Raw genomic sequence first — 23065 nt, forward strand, 5'->3', positions numbered from 1 at the left:
TAGTCCCCTCTTCTATCTTATTTATCTTCTCTTTTATCTTTTTTGAGCAGGGTAGACGTTGGACGCTCGCAAAGTGCGTCGTCGGACTACCAACTAAACACCTCTCCGTCATCAAACTGGCCTGGAACCGGTTGAAACACTACTTCGGGTTAGACATCCCGTTCTCCCGAATTTGGGAACCTTCCTTTCATCAACGGAAGGCGAGAAGATGAAAGGAGTTAGTTAATTAGTTGTAGTTAGTCCAGCTAAATCTCCTTGGCAACAAAAAGAATCCGAATATAATTCGCAACACGACTCCATCTGACAGCGCTTCTCAGCATCTTTCTGACAACGCTGTCTGGAGAGAACTCTCCTGTTTCTGCATAAACTTGCTGTCGTAACCAACCGTTCCAACTTTCTGAAGAGAAAAAGGTAAGATCAATGTCCTTCGCGACTTCATTGTAGAACACACAATCAGGAGATCTCGCCTTCCCAATCTAGTGCAGGTAAGAGTGACAACCTCCATACCCACTTAAAAGTTGGGAAAGGAAATAAACCGTCTAATCATGCTTTCGATTCAGCTGACAATCTAAATTGGCAATGAACCACGTAGTCCATTTGCCTCTTGGCTCATTTTGCCAAAAGGGTTCCCACTCGGTCTGCCTAGAACAGAACGGACTGCGTTGCTCCCATAAGAAGACGTCTCCTGGTGGATGTAGGGCCCGCAACATTCGCCATTAGTCGAGTCATGGCCGAGACTCCAGCTACAACCTTGCCCGCTGCGGGTTTGATTTCCTCGGAGAAACTCAACTTCGAGTCAAGCATTAAACCGAGGTATTTAACAGCTGGTTTTGACTCAATAGTCAACTCACCGATCGACATGAGAGGCGGGGTCGGAATTTTCTTTCTGGTCAAGATGATTACTACGGTTTTTTTCCCATTCGTCTACTCACCGTATCAACATGCCTAGCCTACTTGGCAAGTGTTCAAAGGTGCGTCCGGAAATAAGTACCGCAACATCTTTTGCATAACCAACCAAACTCTTCTGGCATGTCGAGTATTAGCAGACTATTGTGGAAACCGTTCCGGAGGCCCCGCTCTAGGATGGATCCCTGTGCTACTTCCGACAGGAGCTCCATTCTCCTCTGGCCCTCTAGCGTTTCATATAATAGGGAGCACTCTATCATGTAATCCTTCAATATCAGCATGAGGTAGCTCAGCACGTGGAATAAGTTTTCTAATGTGCCTAGCATATCTGTCCATCATACGAAATTGAAGACACTTCTGACATCAGAAGTTATCAGCAACACTATCCACTGAGATCAATGGTTGTGTCTCGGCTCGATGAACCACATCCACGACCTTCGTAACAACATCCACCGTGGATTTCCTTCCTCTGAACCCGAACTGCCTTGGGGATAAGTTCCCAGCAGTATACACAGCGCACGATACACAGAGGGAAACTCGTGGGCTCTTTTTTTCCTGATTAGCGTGAGCCTTGATACCTTCGAGCGACAAAAAAATTCTCTCCTTCAGGCAAGCATTGAACGCCCAGAGTAACGTTTGCGGAATACAGTTTCTAAACTTTCGCCGGGATACCATTAGGATCTGGTGCCTTCTTATTTTTCATGGTTGAAAAGCGAGCAGTCCTCGACACCTTTTGCGCTGTTTACATCAACCTGCAGTGGATGTCTAAGGAATAATTTCCGTCCAACGGAGTCTATCTGATCGATACTAACTATGCAGGGTTTCCGCTGAGTCCTGATTCTCCAGATGACAAGTTTGTAATTAAGTTCCCACCGGTCTTCATTTATCTCGTTGAGTATGTTCTGCCAACCACGAGCTTTGCCTTTATTTATCTCGCTGCGGAGTCTCCTCTTAGCTGGTCTGTTCTCTATCGTTGTGGCACATGCCTCCTCGCGGGCCTATAAACTTTGTGCAAAGCAGCGGAGCTTATGACACTCCTGTCCACCAGCATATAGAGGGCTATATGAAAGCTTCACAGACTGTCATTATTGGGTTCATCACTGAATTTATTACAATGTTAGCTGAGACGCTACCGCCCTCCGAACATCCCTCAACGCGACTTTGCCAGTTCCAAGTGCTTCGACTAATCTCCCGATGGTCACCATCATGACATTCGACGCACAGGGGAGTGGCAGGTTGATGCACGCCGGCAATAGTATCAACCAATTTGGATGCGATGGACTCGTAGTCACTTGCCGGGAAGTCCTCTAGAACTCGCCAGTCGTCCCTCGACGGTGCCAGAGATTCCGAAGACATATTTACGTCAGAGATGCCTCATTCGCAGCGTAAGCGCCGGAACGTTGACATGGATCTAGTGTTACGAGCCCGGTCCTCGAAGCTACTTCCAAAATTCGTTTCCCTTTGGAGTTCGGAGGAGGCATGGTCTATTTAAAAGCCCTAGTATTAAAGTCACCTAATAACAAAACGGGGTCTTCCAGAGTATCGAACCTACGTCGCAAAACCATCATCGTTTCATTCAACATTAGGTAAACGCTAAAAACGTTATCCATAAACATCGAGTTCAGACAAAGCCATGTCCTCGGTCCTGGCCAGAAACCCGAAGTTTAGGGCCATACCGAACTCAGATGGGGCGTGGTTGTTTCGGTATTGCCGCCCCCCCCCCCCCCTTCCAGTCAATGGAGACCTTTACAGCAAAATGTAGACTGAAAATTATCCAACTGTAATCTGAGAAGGATCTCCGGTCGGACAGTCTCCAGTTTTCTACCCTGTAACTCCCACTGTCAGTTAGGTCAAGAACCTCCCCCAACCGCCACCGGTCTCCTAGCTGCGAAGGTTGCTGTACTGCTGTACCCCTGTGGAAGGTTGGTGTACTGCCCTTTTAAACACCGGTAGATTTGTGTTAATAATAAAATCAAGAGTGGCTCACCTTTGCGGTTGATTTTCGAGCTGCCCCATAACGTATGCCTTACACTAGCGTCTCAGCCTACTTTGCTGCCGTGGTGGATGCCAAATGTTACAGTTCTTCTGGTAGAGCTGATTGGTCATGGGCCATGCAAGCCGAAAAGATATATGCACGTTCCACTTCCGCCTGCTCCAGTTTGGCCACGGTTGAGTCACAGAAATTCAGGTCAGGACACAGAAGAGCGTGTAGACTATTCCCGGCGAGGATACTTCAGATCTGTCCGAACCAGTATATATATATATTAGTACGACGTCGATAGAACACCACCGGATTTGCTGAGTCGCACGTCGAATGTTGCAGAATTATTTGCACTCTCTCATCATGAACCGCTTGCGTAAAGGGTTCGTCAGTCCCCAACGGACCGTTGATCATCAATTCTTCCAACAGCTCATTGACGCGTCGACTAGATCCAGGTCAAGGGTCTTATTTGAAACTGAAGGTGCCCAAGATATTCAAAGTGTGTTATTGCACCTTGGCTTGGAACCCTGTTAGCATCTTTTCCAATGCAGGGAGGACGATCCCCCGGGGAGGTCATGTGAGGATTCCCCGAATTATGTAACATTAATCTATAGCCTAGTCAAACCAGGCGTTTTAAGATTTTAAGGTCTGTCTGTCCACCAGTCTGTTTGTCTGTCCGTCCGTCTGTGTCTGTCTGTCACTCGCATTTTTCTCTTCTCGGAGACGGTTGTAGCGATTGTAGAAAGGTGCGAACTGTGAACACTCACGCATTTAGTGGGCTGCAACCTTTTACATCGAATTTAAGAGGGGTGGATTCAAAAGGGGGTTCTCAATTTTTTTTATCAAATATAATCATGTGGGATATCAAATTAAAGGTCTCGGTTAGTACTTTCCGAAGCCGGTCTTAGTTTTGACATTTGTTGGAAAGGTGGGGAGTTCAGGGATGAAAGTGATCATTTATTTAACGGACCCATCATCAGAAACTATTTAACTGAAAAATCTGAAAAAAATCAAGAGACTGCCACTATATGGTGCCTGGGCTCCGAAGTACTATCCATACAGATACTTGTTCAAATAAAGTTAATAATAGTACATTACTATAATCTTCGGTAATTGGCAGGAAAGCCCCCCTTAAATTCATCCTAGAATCAGCAATGTAGGCTACCAAGTTTGGTGAAAATCGCACTATTACTAACAAATTTATAATAGGTCAAAGCTGTCGCTTTTGTGCGAAGCGTCTAGCTTCCGGTTTCCCAACTTGTTTCTTCTTTTTTCTCAGATAAGAGTGTGCTGATGTCAGAGGGTATAGTACTCCGCTCCGGCCAGTAACACTAGCAATTCATGCATCTCAAGGTGCCACAATAGAAAAGATAGAATGCCCCTATGTGGACATCCACTATGACGGTGAATAGAGCAGGTCTATGTCGTTTAATAGGTTCTCCTCTTTCACTGGCTCGTTGTATGGCCATTTCCCATTTCTAGGCTCTAGATAATTTTTTCCAGACATCATTTATCCCCCAATTTTAGACTTGGTTGTGTCCAGGGTCGTTCATCCTTCAGCAATTGTCACACAACTGCTTAGCTTTGGGTTTCCCGATTACCGTTTGGGTCTGGGTTCCCGGGAGATATCACCTCAGTAACGATATCTAACCGAAAGCAAAATCCTCACATTTGCTTCGTCTTTATCTTTTGTCCTAGTCGGAAAGGATTTCGATTCATCTAGATCAGATTCGTTAGTTTTCTAAGTCCTAGCCTTAATCTGCGTGGAGACGAAAGATCTCCTCTGAAGCCTGAATTTATGTGGGTCGCCTTTACGTAGGAACGCTTGATCATTTTCATCAGGACCTGGGCGGCGTTTTCACATCTTCTTTTGAATTCAACTGATCTCAGTATTATTAAAAGCTTAATACGAATAATCTACAAATATTCATTCCATTTTTATAGGTACCAAAAAGGGTCGTGTAATGGAGCGCCGAATCTTGAAAGATTTCCAAATTGGAATAGTGGAAGGAGTTGCTGACCCAGCTGCTGGTGGAGTCAAAGATGTTTTCACTTCCATTGCTTCTGCGGTTGCCAAAAAAACTCGCGAGAAGAAGAACTGGAATGAACTAGTGAAAGATAATACTGTCCGTGATCCTATTGGTTCAACCAAATCATCAATGGTTCGACGCAGTCAACGTAGTTTACGCAGGAAAATGATTGAAGATGCTAATGCTGGCCTTCGAATTGACACGGACAAATTAGTTGGTAAGTAAAACTAAACGAAAAAAACTACCGAGTATATTGCAAATAAATTTTTGTCTTTCCTTCACAAAGAATATAATCCAAAACTTGGAGAGGTAACACAATCTACGCGAGTGGCATATGTGAAATTCATGACGAAGGCTCCAACAAAAAGAGAGCAACTTCAAGGCATCAGTGAAAAATTGACGGCAGAGGTAATTCTCTATTGTCCTTAGTAATGTTAGACTCTATGAGCGCTTGTCTTATCAGGAAAAGGTGGCAGCACAAGCAGGTGCCGCCGGTTTCAGCAAAACATTAAAGAGAGCCCAGGGGAAAACACAGGATGCAGCATCCGATCAACCAAAATCAGCTATGAAAAAGCCTGAAGAAAACGGCACGCAAGCAACTGTGGTAAATGAAAAAATAAAACCGCCACCACCAACTGCAGATCCAAAGCAAAAGGCCGAAGCACCAAAGAAACCGGCTGCCCCTGCAGCGAAACCTGACGCCCCGAAAGCACCACAACCGGACTCTGCCAAACCCGCGGCCCCAGCTAAAGCTGATCAAGCCCCATCGGCACCATCAGCACCAAAGAAGCCACCATCTCCGAGCACCAAACCACCCGCTCCTCAACCTAAAACGGCTGATGCAAAACCGCCAGCAGACGGTCCAGCGGCCGGATCAAAAGACCAAAAGCCTGCTCCCGGAGCGCCAGCCAAACCTGAAGAAAAGAAAGACGAGAAGAAGGACGAGAAAAAGGAGGAAAAGAAAGATGAGAAGAAAGACGAGAAGAAAGATGAAAAGAAAGACGAGAAAAAAGACGAGAAGAAAGATGACAAGAAAGACGACAAGAAACCGGAAGAGAAGAAAGACGAAAAGAAACCGGAAGAAAAGAAAGATGAGAAGAAACCTGAAGAGAAAAAGGACGCCAAAAAACCAGATGATGCGAAGAAACCTGAACCAAAGAAACCACCTCCGCCATCGGGAGGTGGAGTAGGACAAAGTAGCGCTGCAGCTGGAGGTGACCGTGGCAAATCAACAGTGACTGGACGAATGATTTCTGGATGGCTTTAATTTTTCCTAAAATTGTGTATAATCAGAATATAAGACATATTGGCAAACTTGCTCTGTAAATTCTTAAGTGAAATAAACATGAGTTCCGTCCAATATTATTATTATTATTCTGCGAAGCGAAGTTGCACCGAGTCCTTAGAGAACTATTGTGCCCCTTTTACTGGTTACACTATATCCATTAACCATAATATGTCAAGCAAGCCTGTAACCGTCTGGAATTTGAGTATATTCCCTACTTCCAAGTATTTCAATCTGGCACTTGATATTAAGTATTCTCCCAATGGCCTTGACCTATTTTACACAGGAGGCTTTGACACACTGCGCACAAAACCTGCAGGTAGTGTATGTAGATATCCCTAGCTTCTCCAGGTGATAGTTTAGTTGGCAGTGACCTGTGAGTATTCCTACTATAATCCGGCGGTTCGTATCGGTAAGGTTGGAACAGTCCTTTGTGCGGTTCGGTTGGTGTCCCCCCATAAGCACCCTGGACTGCTCCATTTCTAATATGCTTGCCCAGTATAGTTACCTCAGCTGTTTTTCCTCATTTTTAAGGTTTCGTGTAAAACAAAACCTTATTAAAATCGGTTTACTGTCTGTCCGTCCGTCTGTCTGTCTGTTACACCTGTTATCTCAGAAACGGTTACTTCTATTGATACGAAAATCCAATCTCACACAGGACTGTTTATACCTCCCCAAGAAGAACCTCCTTTGCGCGCTTGAATTCGTATCCCCCAATAAACAACCTGAAATGCTCCATTCCTGGTAGGCCCGCCCAGTATAGTTCCCTCAGCCGTTCCTCTTCACTTTTTAATGTCACAGCCATGAACTCGCTTCCGATTCCATAAAAGAGTTGTGGCCCGTGTAAAGGTGTCCCTGCTACCTTCTTTGCTAATTCGTCCGCTGCCACATTTCCTTCCCAACCAACATGGCCTGAAACCCGGAGTATCCATACCTTCTTGAGCGAGCCGAGCGTATTCAGTCTTTCAAGGCATTCGAATACCAGCTAGAGTTACCTGGTTAGACCTAAGTGCCTTGATCGCCGCTTGGCTGTCCATTAGAATAGCAATGTTCCGCTCCCTCCGCTGTAAGGGATCCGTCAGTGTACCAAGTACTCGCAATCAGTTGCAGGTTTGAGCTGTATGTCACAGCCACACTCTCCCAGTTTGCCTTGTTACTCCAACATGTTTCAAACTTCATATCGAAGTGAAATCTCGTTGCCTTGTTATACCTAGGTATGAATCATTCGGGGTACCGCCTAGAAAGAATATCAATCTTCCTTCGATTTAGGCAGCTCGCCACCTCATTGCTACTCCCGGTCATCCTGAAGATTACCCTCCTTACCTGCATCTGTATTTGCAGATTGAGAGGGATTAGTCCCTGTAGTACCTCCCGTAATGCCGTTGGGCATGTCCGCATTGCCCCACTGATACACACTCAAGCCAGTGGACAACCTTGAGTAATATTCATGACAATAGAATTTGTACCTGGTGGTACTTCTACTAGCTTACTCTCTAACATTTTGCACATTCAGAAAACCAGGGTGTTTCCCACTTTCTTGCAGAGCAGAGCATCTTGTATCTCTGTGTACGATATGTTATCGAATTTGCTTCGATATCCGAAAATGCACACAGTGCTATTTTTTGGGTTTCTATGACATCCCGGGTACATCCCTCAGCTGATATAGAGCAGTTTCGATTGACCCTCCTGCCCGGGAAGCATGTTGACACTGACATAGGGGATTACGCTTTAGAAAGCCGGTGACCTTCTCTACCGTTTTGAGTACGAACGATGTTGGGCAAATTGGTTTGAAAGATTTGGTGTAAAAAGGATCTTTTTTACTCGGTTTCGAAATAAAGACCACTTTTGTCCGCCTCCATGCCCATGGCATATATCCCAGAGCTGTGCCCATTACCACTATCAGAAGAGACTGTAAGATGATTTCTATGCCTCGCTCGATTAGTGCTGGAAAAATGCCATTTACTCCGAGCGATTTCAGTGGTTTGAAAGTTCCCACTGTCCACCTTACCCTGGCTTCCGAGCATCCCTTTTAATAGTTTCCAGGTCTCCTTTTTTCCCCTTTTATTCGTTGTTGGGGTGTCATGACACCGGGAAATGAGTTCTGAGAAGCCCACCGTCCATGTCCCACCGTCATGGTTGCTTCTGTGGGTTCTTCGATCCCTTCACAGAATTCCCTGAAGCTATTCCTTTTTGCTTCCCTGATCACGTTGCTATACGCAATCAGTGCATTTTTGTATCTTGGCCAGTGCCCGGTTGAAGAGTTTTCGTACTTCTGTTCTCATTCTGGTTACGTTCCTATTCCACCAGGGTACATCCCTTAATGACTTAAGTGTCTTAGCCGGACAAATGGCCTCATATGCGCCACCACAGTTTCTAATTCCAGTTCGCTCCTGATGTCACCACCCCTTTAAAGGTGAGCCATATTGTTGCTCAGCTGCATTCTCATGAGATTCCTTTTTATTTGGGAGTTACCCTCAATGTCGAATCTAATTATTCTGTGATCAGACATAAAGGGCTCATGCGACACTCTCCAATTCCCGACCAATCCGTTCATTAGAGTGTTTCCTAGAGTTATGCCTAGTACCTACTCCCTATGTTATATATTTCTGAAGGAATATTCCCTGCCCAGTGGAAAAAGCAAAAGTTGGTGTTGCTTCCGAAGCCTGGCAAGCCACCTGGAAACCCAGCGTCGTATCGTCCTATCTGCCTGTTGGATACAATGGGGAAGATGATGGAGAGAGTCATCTACAATAGGCTCCTGCCCATCGTCGAAGCCAGCAATGGTTTATCGGAACGCCAGTTTGGTTTCCGACGTGCCCACTCTACGGTGGACTCAATTGGCATGGTGGTAAACCTGGCAAAAGGAGCACTGATTTCTGGCGACTGCTGTGCCGTGGTGGCGTTGGATGTCAAAAACGCATTCAACTCGGCCAACTGGAATAGAATTAAACGGGCGTTGGCTGACATAGGTGTCCCCGGATACTTAGCGAATTTGGTGGAAAACTACCTCTCAGAGAGGACTCTCTGGTACGGGACGGATGAGGGCCCCAAAGAGTACATTATCACAGCCGGGGTACCACAGGGATCGGTACTTGGTCCCCTGTTGTGGAATATCATGTATAATTGGGTGTTTGCTCTTCCCGTCCCAGAGGGGACTACGATTGTCGGCTTTGCTGATGACCTAGCTGTGGTTGTTGCAACAAAACACCCAGAAGATGTGGAGGTTTACGCAACATAAACAGTGAGAGCGGTAAAGTCCTGGCTAGAAAAGGCCGGGCTGACCTTGGCGGACGCGAAAACGGAAGCGGTCTTAATAACGAACCGCAGAAAAAATTACATTGTGAAAGTGGAGGTTGGTGGACTTACGGTCGTATCAAAGCCGGCTATCAAATACCTGGGGGTAATAATTGACACCAAATTGAGTTTTAGGGAACACCTAGAGTATGCATGCCAAAAGGCAGCCAGTTCTACCACGGCGCTTGCAAAAATGTTGCCAAATATTGGTGGACCGAAACATTGCCGCAGGTTGGTGCTAGCCGGAGTGGTGCGCTCCATCCTGCTCTACTCGTCGCCTGTGTGGGCAGAGGCGCTTGCAAACTCTCAGAGACGGAAGCAGGTGAACTCGGTTTACCGGCGGATGGCTTTGAGGGTTTGCAGTGCTTTTAGAACCACTTCAGATGAGGCAGTATTGGTGGTGGCAGGCATGATCCCGGTTGACATTCTGGCCAAAGAAATGAGTGTCCTGTACAATGCAAGACATAGTGAGGGGCATGCACAGCGTATAAATGCGGCAAGGTCAGAGTCGCTTGATATCTGGCAACGCAGATGGGACGAGTCTGCGAAAGGTCGGTGGACGCACAGGCTCATTCCCAACATTAGGGTGTGGCTTGAGCGAAAACATGGGGAGACCAACTACCACATTACCCAGTTCCTCACGGGACACGGTGGTTACTACAGGCAGTATCTGCACCGCTTTGGGTTGGATGATTTTCCGAACTGTCCCAGATGCGATGGCATACCGGAGGATCCAGAGCATGTGATGTTTCCCTGCCCACGATTTGCGATGGAGAGAAGGAGCTTAAACCAGGTGCTGGGCAGGAGCGGGACCCCGGAGAGCTTGGTTACTGAGATGCTGGAGTCCGAGGAGAAGTGGCTTGCGGTTGGCTCCGCAATCATCCAAATGCAGGAGGAGTTGCTGAAGGAACAAAGAAGGAGGAAAGCTGCAAATAGGAGAAGGATGAGTGCCTAAGAGCAAACCTACCCCGCGAAGTAATACCTCAATGGTGGTCCCGCGGGGCTGGGGCTGGAGAGACCGGGGGTGGTTTTTAGTGGGTGTGAATCCCACACGCGCCCACTGTAATTGCGGCGTTCGGGCGGCGGAGCTGCGGCGGACGTGTCTTTCTAAGATTTTCCACCTCCGTGTACGCACAAAAAAAAAATGTTATATATTTCTAACTTATTGCTAAGAATGAATTCAAGAAGGTAGTCATCCCTTCGACTGGTATCGTCACTTCTCCAGACTTCATGAAGGCCGTTGGCATCGCAGCCGAGAAGAAGTGGTACCGCCTTCTTTTCACAGTACTTCACCAGTTTAACGGCTTGTTCAGGTGGGACCCGCATGTCGCCTCCTGGGAAGTAGCCCGATGCCACTACTGTCCCGCGAGTGTTTTCCCCGGCTTTCAGTAAGATTTGGATAGCCATAAGCCCGGTCGTGAACTCTGAAAGACATATATTTTAAATTAATAATAATCGTTGGCGCAACAATCCATATTGGATCAGGGCCTTGAAGTGTGTTAGAGCACTTCATCCAAGACCATAACGGTACACTATAGGATAACAGTACCCTGTAGGAGGCAATGTGGTCAGCATTGCGCTCGGCTGAGATTATTAACCTGGTTTGACTCAGGTACTCATTCACAGCTAAGTCGACTGGTATCCTACGTCAAATCAAAATACAAACACCACTGCCACCAGTGAGATTGGAACCGCGACCTTCCATACGACAGCCTTGTTCTCTAACCCCTCAGCTATCCGGACACTTTTATTTTTATTTATTTTAAATTACGTTTAAGAATTATGCAAGGTTTTGGTTTTTCGTAAGAGAAATCCCAAATTACCTGCATGCTTCCTCCTTGCATGCCACGAATCTGCCCCCGGGATACCCAGTGCTCGTGAGCCAGCACTATTCCAATGCTCACCTTGTAACTTACCCTTGCAATTACAGCAGATCCACCTCTCGCATGGTGGAGATTTATCTGGGCTATTTTAGTGCTTAGCTCCGTTATTGTTTGGACCTCTTCTCCACTGCTGGAGTATCATTCTCCTCCTTCGACATGGTGCTTTCCTGCGCGTCGCTCTGCACCCTAAGTCCTAGAAGATCTAGGTCTAGGTCGTCCAGCTTCTGCTCTTCACTGCACAACAGGTTTTCTTCCCTGACTGGTGCAGCCCTTTCCGCCTCTATGGCTTTCGCGATTTTTGGGGAACTCGGTAAGGTTTCCACCCGATGTGTCCCTGTGCACAAGCGACGGTATGCTGCCAAATCGATAGTTGATATGAAAACTCCGACGTTTGATTACCTCCAGGGATCGGTCATCTACCCCGATCATGAAGAGTCTACCCTTGCCCTCCAACTTCCTTCTAACGATGCTACATAATCGGTCATTTCGAGCGATTAGGAGATCCATAAAATCTTCCGTTCCTATTGTCTTGGCTTTCGGGAGCAACACTGTCACTATGTTGGTTCCTGGTATATCATCACCGGCACATATTGACAGTTCTGCTCCTTTCCAGCTCGGTAATTTAGGAATTATTCTAAGCCACTCTGCAGTGTCCTCCGTCGCGCAGTCCACTGATATGTGACCCGGTCGAAAGCATATCCCAGTGTACACAAGTTTTGGAGTTCACCCCTACACATCTGCCTAACCACAAAGTCTCCGATAGTTTCCTACTCCTCACGAGTGAGTACTTGCTCGGGAAACATTTTTGGCAGTATGGCCATTCGAATGCCCTTAATCGCCTCACCCCTAACCTACCCGGATTTTTTCCACTCTTGGGTTCAGGTTTGGATTTTTTAAGAGCATTCCCATCATGCCCGCTAATTTCCGCTGCTCCCCGCTTTCTTGGCCCTGATAAAGTTGACTTAGGTGTGTCCTGAGCATTCTTAAGGGCCGCTTCTGTTTTCAAGTTTTCCTTCTGATAACGTAGGTACCATTTAGCATCTGCGCCACTGAGACCTGTCTTCTTCCTGATGTCTGATATATTGATCTCAGACGTGCTTTTGGTTTTCCCTGCTTTACCAGGGCTGGTAGTCTTTGTTGTCCTCGCAGTATACCAATGTTGCCCTTGAATCTACTGCTTGGCGTTCCAACTTCTCCCTTCTTGGGTGGAATCACCTGGCTCTCAGTATTTTGGAAATGCGTCTTCGCCTGGTTAAACAGTTTGCGTGTGGTGCGGGGTCCTGCTTGTTTTGTGCTAGTTTTCTTTATTTTTATAATGTTACTCTTTTGATTCCCACAAGTTTGAGGATTAGGATGTCCGCCGTGCCATAGCCCCCCGTAGTACCGTAAGGTTAAACTTACTCACTGAGGCGACCAGGTATCAGTGAGGCTCCGTTCGAATACAGTCAGTCACCCCCGACTGCAAACTATGGGCACCTTTCACATGACGCCCTGAATTGGGGAGGTGTTTTTCAAGTCACCAGTCTAGGGTCCGTAGCGTTTTGTTAATAGTAGGGTCATCTCGCACAGGGCGTGGCTATCACCACTTACTCACAGTCTTGGTGCACGAAAGGCTTGGCCCCTCGAAAGTCACACATTACCCTAGAGGAAAGACAGCTCACTCTCATAGCGAGAGATAGGTTGGTCCCAGGGAGCTATATTCCGCGTCAATTTGTCCTGCAGGGCGCTGCTTGACCCCTTCCCCTTGCATGCATCCAATTGAATTTTAAAAATAATCAAATTTGTTAATGACAGAGATTCTCGCAAATAGGCGATCACGAAGGCAGAGTCTTAGCGAGAAAATCAGTTAATCTAATTTTGTTAAGCCCTCCCTTTTTTTTCGAGAAAAAATTGGCCCGAGGAAATCGCCCACCTTTTCTTCCCGCTCCCTCCGACGTTCCTGCGTGCGGCTATGTATAGCTGCGATTACTTATAAATAACAACACTCTCAACATTGACGTCCAGGTTTATCCTGGAGCGGACTTAATTATCATTGTGTTGCTCAGTTAAAACACAGTTGACTACAACTTTCGCTGTTTCCCAATACTTTCAAGGAGTTTTTCCTAACATAAATTTTCAACCCCATTATTAGCTAACAAATTGATGATATTGCATCCAGGACATCCTCCGCCAACATTCTCATTATAAGAAGAAACCAAACAGTAACACCGCTGTGATTCCATTTATCACTAAGCAGCGAGTCCTGCGTATATCCGAGAAGGTGTCAATGGTGCTTTGATGCTTCCCTCCTAGAACGATTCCTTCTTTCCTTCGACTTTTATGTATTCTCGAAACTTCACTCGGATACGAGATTTGTGCTGAAATTGAGTCGTTCATTTCATGGCGTCGCATCCAATCCTGAATCCAATTTGGTCATTTAGCAATAATTTAGCACGTCCGTCGAATTAGTGGTGTGAAAAGTTCGTCACGTTTTCCGCCCAGTCAAACAGTATCCAAAGCAAAGTTTAATCGTACCATCATATTATTGTGTTGATCGAACCTCTTACGTGGGTTCGATTTCTTGGAATCGAGTTTCCCAACTGGTGTTTTGCGTGGTCTAAGGATTCGGAGTCAGCTTTCTGGGGCAATAGGCCAGCAGCTCAAAGGACTAGAAACATTCTGATGTTATTGGGGAATTGCTAGCCAAAAAGGTCTTCAACATGTGTTCCACATACCACGTTTGAGGGTAAGATTGGAGGTCCCGATCCAAGTCCTTTTCAATTTACTTTTTTGTTGAGACTTCCTCCCACCTAATATGGAATCAAACAGTTTGAAAGCACTGCTTCTGTGGATAGCTAGACCAAGAGCAGTGGACGAGTTAGGCCAGGTGCTAACTATTTGATGTTTGCATGTAACCCCAGGTTCATGAACACCCAACGTTCCACTGCCGCGGAATTTACAAGTTCCCTTTTCGCACATGCTATCGGGCTATATCTACCTCCTTCTGCAAATAGTCCATTTCAGATCACTTGAACAAACAGTTGCTCCCAGCTATTCAGGAAACGCACCTTGTCTCCATTGCCTACAATTCAATTCAACAAACTACTTAACTTGGACTTCAGGAACGCAAACCCGCTATATGCCAGGAATATGGAATTGCTTGAAAATAATGTTTTGCTGTCAGTTCTGAGAATGATAGCTTCCGGGTGGAAAGGACTAAAACATTTTTTCTAAGTAGAATTTGGACATTAGTGAATATTACTCCAAAAACGAAAACAGAAATATGAGAAATATGTACCTTTCGAAACTTGCTTTTCATAGAGACATGAGAATCGGCTGGTTAAAGATAAGCAGCCTGAATCGTCCATCCCCTTGTAGAGGACCAAAAATTCTTCGGAAGATTCTTCTCTCGAGCGTGGCCAAGAGTACGCAATTTTTCTTGTTTAGAACCCAAATCTCCGAGCGATACTTGAGGAATGGCCCTACGGTGGGTAGGTAGGTAGGTGTCAGTGGCCGCTCCGAGGAGCCCAATTAGCGCTTTGGTGCGCCGTTTTGATGCCACAAGCTCCTAAGACCGTGACTGTTATTATGGAAGTAGGGAGGCAGAGTCCAGCCGGCTCAGATCTTCAGAGCCAGCCCGAAGCATTCACGAAAGAAAGCAGCTCTCTCACCCTGCATCTCTCTGATGTCCACAAAAAATGGTTAATCCAGTGTCCGTAGCCTGACTCTAGCCAGAGCTGGGCAATCGCAGAGAAAGTGCATGAGGGTTTCTCTTCCTTCTCCGCAGCTTCGGCAATGTGAATTGTAGGGTATACCGAGCCTAGCGGCATGGCCCCCTATGGGCCAGTGCCCCGTGCAGACCGCCGTAATCTTGAATGCATTTACACGCGTCTGGCACAGGAGCTCTCATGATCGGGCTAGGTTATAAGCGGGCCAAATTCTCCTTGACTTAGCATAGCTCGTAAGCCTTCGTCATTTAAGGCCCGCGGCTGCTAGATAATACGAGTAGACTCGGCCCCCGACAGCACCAGCGGAACATCGACGGTATTCACCGAAGGACTGCCAAGAGCAGAACCTTGCCTGGCCAATCCATCAGCCCGCTCATTCCCTTCTATGTTCCTATGCCCGGGAACCCAGACGAGAGTGACCTTGAGCGTGCCGCCCAGATGGTTGAGCGCGTCTCTGCACTGCCCCACTCGCCTGGAAGATGTCGTCACTGAGTACAAGGCCTTGATGGCCGCTCGGCTGTCGGTCAGAATGGCTATGTTACGCTTGGGGCTCGAACCTCGCTCCAGCCATCGACAGACTTCCAATATCGCCAGTACTTCCGCCTGGAATACACTGGAATAACCTAGGGGACCAGATGACTTGGATACACTGTGTGTATTCGAGAAAACCCCCGCGCCGACTCCACAGGCCATCTTTCATCTGTCCGTAAAGAATACTGTGTCATAACCTTGCAACACGCCGCCGGTCTTCCACTTTGCCCTGGTTGGAAAATCCACAGCAAAGTTTCTTGTGAAGTTTAGCTTGTGTGTCGTGTGGCGTCGGACTTTGCTGTCCAGCATCCGGGCTCACCTAGTCTGACGGCCCTGCACGCTGCAACGTATTTAATGTGGAGATCTAGGGGGACGAGATGGAGGAATACATTGAGAGCATCTGTCGGGCAGGACTGCAAAGCCCTAGTAGCACCTACACACGCGGTTCTCTGAATCCTATTAAGCTTCATCCTATTGTATTTTTTCTTTAAAGCCTGCCACCATACAATAGAGCTTTACGTTAGGATCGGCCGCACTACAGCGGTGTACATCCAGAGAACCATCCTCGGCAGACACTACGGTGAGTTTTTGTAAGCTGAAATAGACTCTGTTGGCTACCAATAATAGTGAGCGGATTTCATCATCATAGCTGTTATCGGTTGTAATTTTCGGCCCTAGATAGGAAAAATGGTCAACGGTCTCAAAGCTGTAGTCTCCCATTTTTATTGTTCTCGTTTGGCCAGTGCAGTTTGATGTGGAGCCTAAGATCTCGCGCCGCCTGTTCGATCTGGATGAAGGCAGTTTGTACATCTCGGGTCGTTCTTCCCATAATGCCAATATCGTCAGCATCGGCCAGTAGTTGGGTGGACTTGAAGAGGATGGAGCCTCCCGCATTTTCATCTAAATCACTTTCTCCAGGGCCAGGTTAAAGACAGATAGTGTTTCGTGCCAGCCATCAGGCATTGATTCGTTATCCCACACCTTCAGCATAAGTTAATAAACAGCTTGGTGTAGTTGGTCGCCTCCATGTTTAACCAATTCTGTAAATCATCTCCCAGCGACTTACGGTTCTTAAGCCTATGGATTGCACGAACTGGTTCTTCCATGCTTGATGGTGACAGCATTTGTGCGTCGTCTTCAGTTGGCGAGACCTCGGAGACCTTGGTTGTTGAACAGTTCATCAAAATACTCAACCCATCGCTCTAATATGCCCATTCTGTCGGAAATCAGATTTTCCTCTTTGTCTCGGCAGGATGAATATCGAGGTGTATAAGGTTTCATCCTGCTGACTTGTTGGTAAAACTTGCGCACCTGGTGCGGTTACTCCCTGTACTTTTCGAGTTCCCAGACATTTTGGTTCTCCCAATCTCTTTTTTCCATCTATGAAGCTGCTTCTCCGTTCGACGGAATTCTTGGTAGGTCTCTGCGTGTGCCGCGTTTTTTGAGGATGCAACATTACTCGGTATGCAGCATTTTTCTATTCCGTTGCTAACTTATATTCAGCATCAAATCAGTCCTTCTTTTCTTCCAGCTGGGATCAAGTATACTTGTGGCCGTACCAATGATAACTCTCTTCAGGTGGATGTGAAGATCATTTGTTGATGCTCCATCTCCAAGACATCTGGTAGCTGCGGTTATTGCGGCATCCATGTGGGCTGTGTTGTGGATGGCATCAATCTTAAATCCCACCTGATTGTCAGACGGGATTTTAGGTGGTGCTATTATTTGAGCCGGAACACCATGCCAACGAGATAGTTATCTACCCCCTCCCCCCCCCCCCATATGTTCTGACATTCATCACCGCTGAAAGGTGGCGGCGTTCAATCAACACGTGGTCAATTTGGTTGAAAGTGGTTCTGTCTGGAGAGGCTCATGTATGCTTTTCGACCGTTTTCCGCGCAAACCAAGTACTTCCAATAAACTTTCGTGCGACGCCGCTCATTGAATAATCCACAGTCCGTTATCGTTACATCATTACATCCTTATGTAAAATATAGGAGCCAATGTATCGCCTGAACAAGTAAGATTTTAATATCATATTTGGGACAGGCTTCGAGGGTTTATTCTACGGCCTTGATAAAGGTATCCTTCTCTCTAGGAGCGTGAACGTTAATGAGTCTTATAATTCTACATTTGCCTCGAAAATGCAGAGTCCATAGCCCTTCGCTTATACTTTTAAAGCCGATAACAGTAGGTTTCATTTTTTGGCTGACTAAGAAACCTAGTCCGAGCACATGAAAACCGGTTGCATCTCTTGCAATGCGGTTACATCATATTATATTGGGACAGGATATCGACGCTCATGTTCCATGAAAAAAATCGTCCGTCCGTGTTCGTTGCCGGGTTCGTCGTTGTGTTATCAGTCCAGTTCGAGGCTCCCTTTGTGTCTCCGTAACTTGACTTTTCAGTGGAGGGTTGTCAGCCCTATTCAGCCCCAAACCTAAAAACCAGTTGATAAAATTTGTCCGATTTTTAATAGCTGGAGACTGGTTTTCATCCTTCTCGATCTGTAGTTCTTCATTAAAAAAGAATTCCCAGCGGTCACCACTTGGAGCTGGAGATAGGGTTCGGTAGTAGCGCTAGAGAAGAGAAGAGAGAAGAGAATTCTAACAAAGAGAGAGAATTATAACGAAGTGGTCAATAAACTTAAGAATATAAAATTACAAAACAACGAAGTAATATTATCGTTCGAAGTAACGGCACTATTCCCCAATATTTAGGAAAGATAACGCCTGGATCCTTTGCGTAGATCAAGTATACCCAGGGTCTATGCATCGCCAGCAACTCCGAGAATTCTATCTCAAATCTATCACTTTTGCATTGTGGTGCAGCCACGGCTGTCAGATTACATGGCCGGAAAATTCGCTTTCACGGTATTGGTTTGAGTGACAAAAAAAATCACAGCTGAGTTACTCTTGGCTTGAATTTGGCGAATGTTACCGAGAAGGAGGTACGACGAGCCATAAACAGCTCGAAGAACTGGAGGAACCCTGCTCTTGATCGGGTGCAGAACTTCTAGTATAAAAATTTTAATTTCCTCACCACGGGAATTATCTCTAATTATTATCTCTAAGAAGGGCACGGTGCAGGAGCCTGCAGACACAAAACCGATTACTTGCTCACCCACAATAAGCAACTAGAGGCCAAAGAAACCTCTTTGGTTGCTATATTGATCATGACAAGGCTTTCGATAGCAATTCGCATACCTGGCTAATCGATGTCTTGTGTCTGTATCGCATTGATCCCAAACTAATAAAACAGTTTTTGGAGAGAGTCATGGAGGGGTGGCAGTGCGGTCATCTCAGGGTACCAAAACCTCAGAGCTCATCCGTTTATTGGAGGACATTTTCCAGGGGGATTCGTTGAGTCGGCTCTAATTCTACATAGCACTGAATGATACTAGAGGGCATGGTTTTACAATAAAATGTGGCCTACTTGCTAAATGCGAGCTGACACACTTGATGTATTTAGATGACATCAAGTTGTATACGGATACTAGGGACTTCCTTATAAGTGTGTTACGAATAGTAGACATGTTTAGCCTTAATATTCGAATGGAATTTCGATTAGACAAGTATCGAATCCAAGCCATATGCAAAGGTCATCATAAACCGCATGTTGGACATAGCATTGGTGACCTCCACATCCAAGCTATGACCGAGGTAAACTTCTACAAGTACCAAGGAATTCTGCAAGAAACCCCTTGGTTCAGTTAGGTGAAGGATGCTCTGCTGTCATAATTCCTGCCACGTCTAAACCTGGTACTGAGATCGCATCTCTCGGGGAAGAATAATGCCGTGGATGATGACCGATACGGACAACTATGTCCAAATTCCGAATGTATCATCCAAACTCTGGCGTGGAGCGGATGAAGCTGCCTCGTGATATCGGTAGAGGCGTGGTTGGCGTGGTTGCGGCACAACATCACCACCAAGTTCACTCGCTACGCGCTTATTTTTACAACAGAAAGAAGGCCTGTTTTTTACATGCAGCTGTCTGTAAGACACACTGTGGACTGACTCCACTTAACTTAAAGGCTCGATCTGAAAGAGCGGGTGAAGAACGACCAGTGCAGAATGTATGGCTCGGCGTTAGAGACGATGAACCATCTGATTTCTGGCTACACTATTACGGCACTGGTGCAACATACAAACAGACATAATGCTGTATGCGGTGTAATTCACCAAAACCTTGCATACAAGCATAGACTGATCACGGGAACTTCTCCGGTTTACCGGAATAAGCTGTAAGTAGTACTTAATAGTTCTGCTTGCAACATGTAATGAGACCGCGAAGTTCTAACTGATAGCCATACACGCAACAATTTGGTGTCTTGAGAAAGTGATTGTAGTCCCCATAATATTGTCAGCTACAAGTATAGTACCAAAATCCCTCACGGCTTCCCTTTATGTCCTGGGAATCTCACACGGTCTGGTTTAAACCATTCTGTATACGTGCTCGGGAAGTTCGCGACAGATGCTCCCATTAACCTACCACCGGCCACCACCACCAGATCCCCTTTATCTTTAAGTAGGTAGTATCGCCTAAATGCTTGGTACTTAGTGCTAATATTAGGTAAAATTGGGCATCTGCGGAGATTGTGACTACTCGGGGAATAACCGTCAACGCGACAATCCTATTGGATCAGAGCCTTGAAGTGTGTTAGAACACTTCATTCAAAATCGTAACGGTACACTACAGGATTACAGTACCCTGTGGGAGGTAATATGGTCAACATTGTGCTCGCCCGAAATTATTACTCTGATTTGACTCAGGTATTCATTCACAGCTGAGTCGACTGGTATCCGACATCAAATCACGATACAAGTCTCACTGCTACCAGTGAGATTTGAACTGCGACCTTCCGTATGACAGCCTAGTGCTCTAACCACTGAGCTATCTGGATCCGGAAGAAGTAATATCATAATTAATAGCCAATCATAAACGTCCACCGTGGATAAAAATGGCCAGAATTATAAATCCGTATGGACGAATTTAAATTTATGGTGCAGGGACTCGGGAGTGAGCAAGCAGGTTGTCGATATCCCTCGACTGCAGTGCCTCCGTGGTGCACCTAACGCTACGAGCAGCTTAGACCAGGAGGTAATTAAACCGAGCACATAGCTCCTTAGAACGCCCATATAAAAAGCGTAGAAGGATCTACCCAAGGGAGAACGGTGGACGTCAAAAGCCGCAGTAACACCAACCGCATCTGAGCGTAAAAGGTTACGGGCGGCTCCTCAGGACCGAGAGCCAGATCCGTTTAGGAGAAGCTCAACGATTATGAAATCTCCTCCAATATTCAAGGCGGAAAAAGACCTGGGCCACAGAAAACCCGTTAATGTCTCAAAATGTGCGGAAAGCAGAATGGAGGCTGTGCAGAACAGAAGTCCGACCAGGAAGAGACATCCTTCATTTTGCTTAGCGAAACTTTTTGAATTGTCAAAATTTATCAAAGATAAACACAACGTGCACCAAGCATTCAAGCATATTGTGAAAGCCATATTGGTGACCCCGACGTGATAACCGACTATCCAAAAGTTAGAGGCAGAAGAGAATGATCTCCCTTCATGTGTTTCTTTCTGCCCCTAACTCATGGCACACTTTCCTCGCTAGTCCTCCACTCCTGTGGCGAGCTCTACAAAGTGGAAAGTTCCGCGCCATCTATTTGTTCGCATTCGCAACATTCGAAATAAATTTCGAATGCTGCGAATCCTGCCGCGCCACACCATCACGGTTCTTTATAGCAAATCGAGGGAAGATGCAAAAAAAATCGAAAGAGAGTCCTAAAATTACTCCCTCGACGGTAACACAGTCAACGTAGGTTACCGTATACTTGTGCATGGGCAAAGACAAAAAAAAAGGATTCGGGAAAAGGACGACAAACACCCAGGAAATCAGCAGGTTCCCAAAAAACAAAAGGGTGTATCACTCGCTTTGAAGGAGGGGGCTAAAATCTCGGTAGGCAGGAAAATGGTGCCTAAACCACTAGCGTTACCAAGGGAGTCTCAAAGGTACACGACGGTTGGACTAAGGTTGGACCAAAAGAGTCAAAAATCAAGAAGAAGAGAATGAATCCTTCCCGAGGCGATTATCGTTTTAAGCAGGGGAGGTATGTCCTACATAGGCATACTAAGAAAAATCAAAGCTGACCTTGACTTCAAAGAGTTGAGGGAAAATATAAGCAGGATCCGGGAAACCAAAAGGGAGATCTCATGCTGGAACTGAAAAGGTCCGAAAAAAAATAAGTCAAAGGTTTCCGCAGTCAAGTCAAAAATTTGCTTGGAGAAAGTCATCGGTGCATGCTCAAAAACATGAGATAGCTATACACGGCAAGGACCTAGATGAGATCACTTCTAAGGTGGAAATCTGCACTGTCTTGGTGGAGCAGTTCAAGCTGCACGATTTCCAGGAGGCATTCATTGTAAGCCCATTCTACCGCAAGCGATGAAAAAGCTGTTGGAATGTGGACACCATCTTTTCATCGACTTTAAGGACGCCCATTATAACATAGCCAGGGTAAAACCGTACACGACCATGAGAAAATTCGGTATAGCGACGAAATTGATAAGACTGAGCAATGTGCTAGGCCAGATAAAAAACAGTATGATCACTCTTCAGAGAATTCGACATCAACAACGATCTAAGACACGGGGATGCGCTATCATGCGTCCTCTTTAACCTGGCCTTGGAAAAAGTGATTCGTGATGCTCAAATAAATACGAGGAGCACGATCCTCTTTAAGTCCCTCCATCTACTGGCCGACGATATCGACATCATGAAAGAACAACCCGAGATGTGTAGTGACCGCGGCTGCGTGACGGGAGCGGAATTTCATTCGGCTGTTTCTTAATTAATTTGCTGAAACAATGCATTTAATAGTGTGCAATTGCCTTAATGTTCGCCGCAGATTGCACGAACACGAAGCGGTGCACGAACAAAGAACGCGGAGAGTGTTGCTTGGTGAAGAAGCGGTGCGGAGGAAAACAACGAGGAGTTTGGCTGAGTGAGGAGAAGGTTGCTAGAAGTTCATTATGGTCATGAACATTCCTGAGATTAATTTATAATGTGGATTGGAAAGCGTTGCGCGAAAAAATAACCGGGGGTTGGATTTTTGGCGGAGTGGAGAGGACAAAGAAGTTTTTGGAATCGAAGGAAGGAAATAGGAAGTTTTGGGGATCGAAGACAAAGGAAGTGACGTTTTGCAGAAGAAAGGGTTGAACGCCGGCTTCAAAGAGTGCATGAAGCGCATGCATGAGCGTAGTGGAGTGATTTGCCAGTTGCGTTGTGATTCCGTAAGATACTTAAAACTTCACCTCGCCTACTTATAGCGGAACCGCCAGAACAGTTTGTGGGAATAACTAGTTCGATACGTTATTTTATGGATGAGCGGAACTTTCGCTGAGTGAATTCAGTGATTTTGCAAATGTTTGACGGGGTCCATTCCA

General features: G+C 46.1%; 1 protein-coding gene across 1 annotated transcript in view; it reads left to right on the top strand.

Annotated features, from left to right (window-relative positions):
* Positions 1 to 6277, top strand: part of LOC119659975 (transient receptor potential protein) — a 52819-nt gene extending 46542 nt beyond the window's left edge. Inside the window, exons 14-16 of the mRNA XM_038068341.1 lie at positions 4832 to 5134; positions 5204 to 5325; positions 5381 to 6277. Coding sequence (XP_037924269.1) covers positions 4832 to 5134; positions 5204 to 5325; positions 5381 to 6184 — 1229 coding nt within the window. The 3' untranslated portion in view covers positions 6185 to 6277. The remainder of the gene's footprint in view (positions 1 to 4831; positions 5135 to 5203; positions 5326 to 5380) is intronic.
* Positions 6278 to 23065: the final 16788 nt, after the last annotated feature.

The sequence above is a fragment of the Hermetia illucens genome, chromosome 6, assembly GCF_905115235.1.
Source record: "Hermetia illucens chromosome 6, iHerIll2.2.curated.20191125, whole genome shotgun sequence".
Taxonomy (NCBI): domain Eukaryota; kingdom Metazoa; phylum Arthropoda; class Insecta; order Diptera; family Stratiomyidae; genus Hermetia; species Hermetia illucens.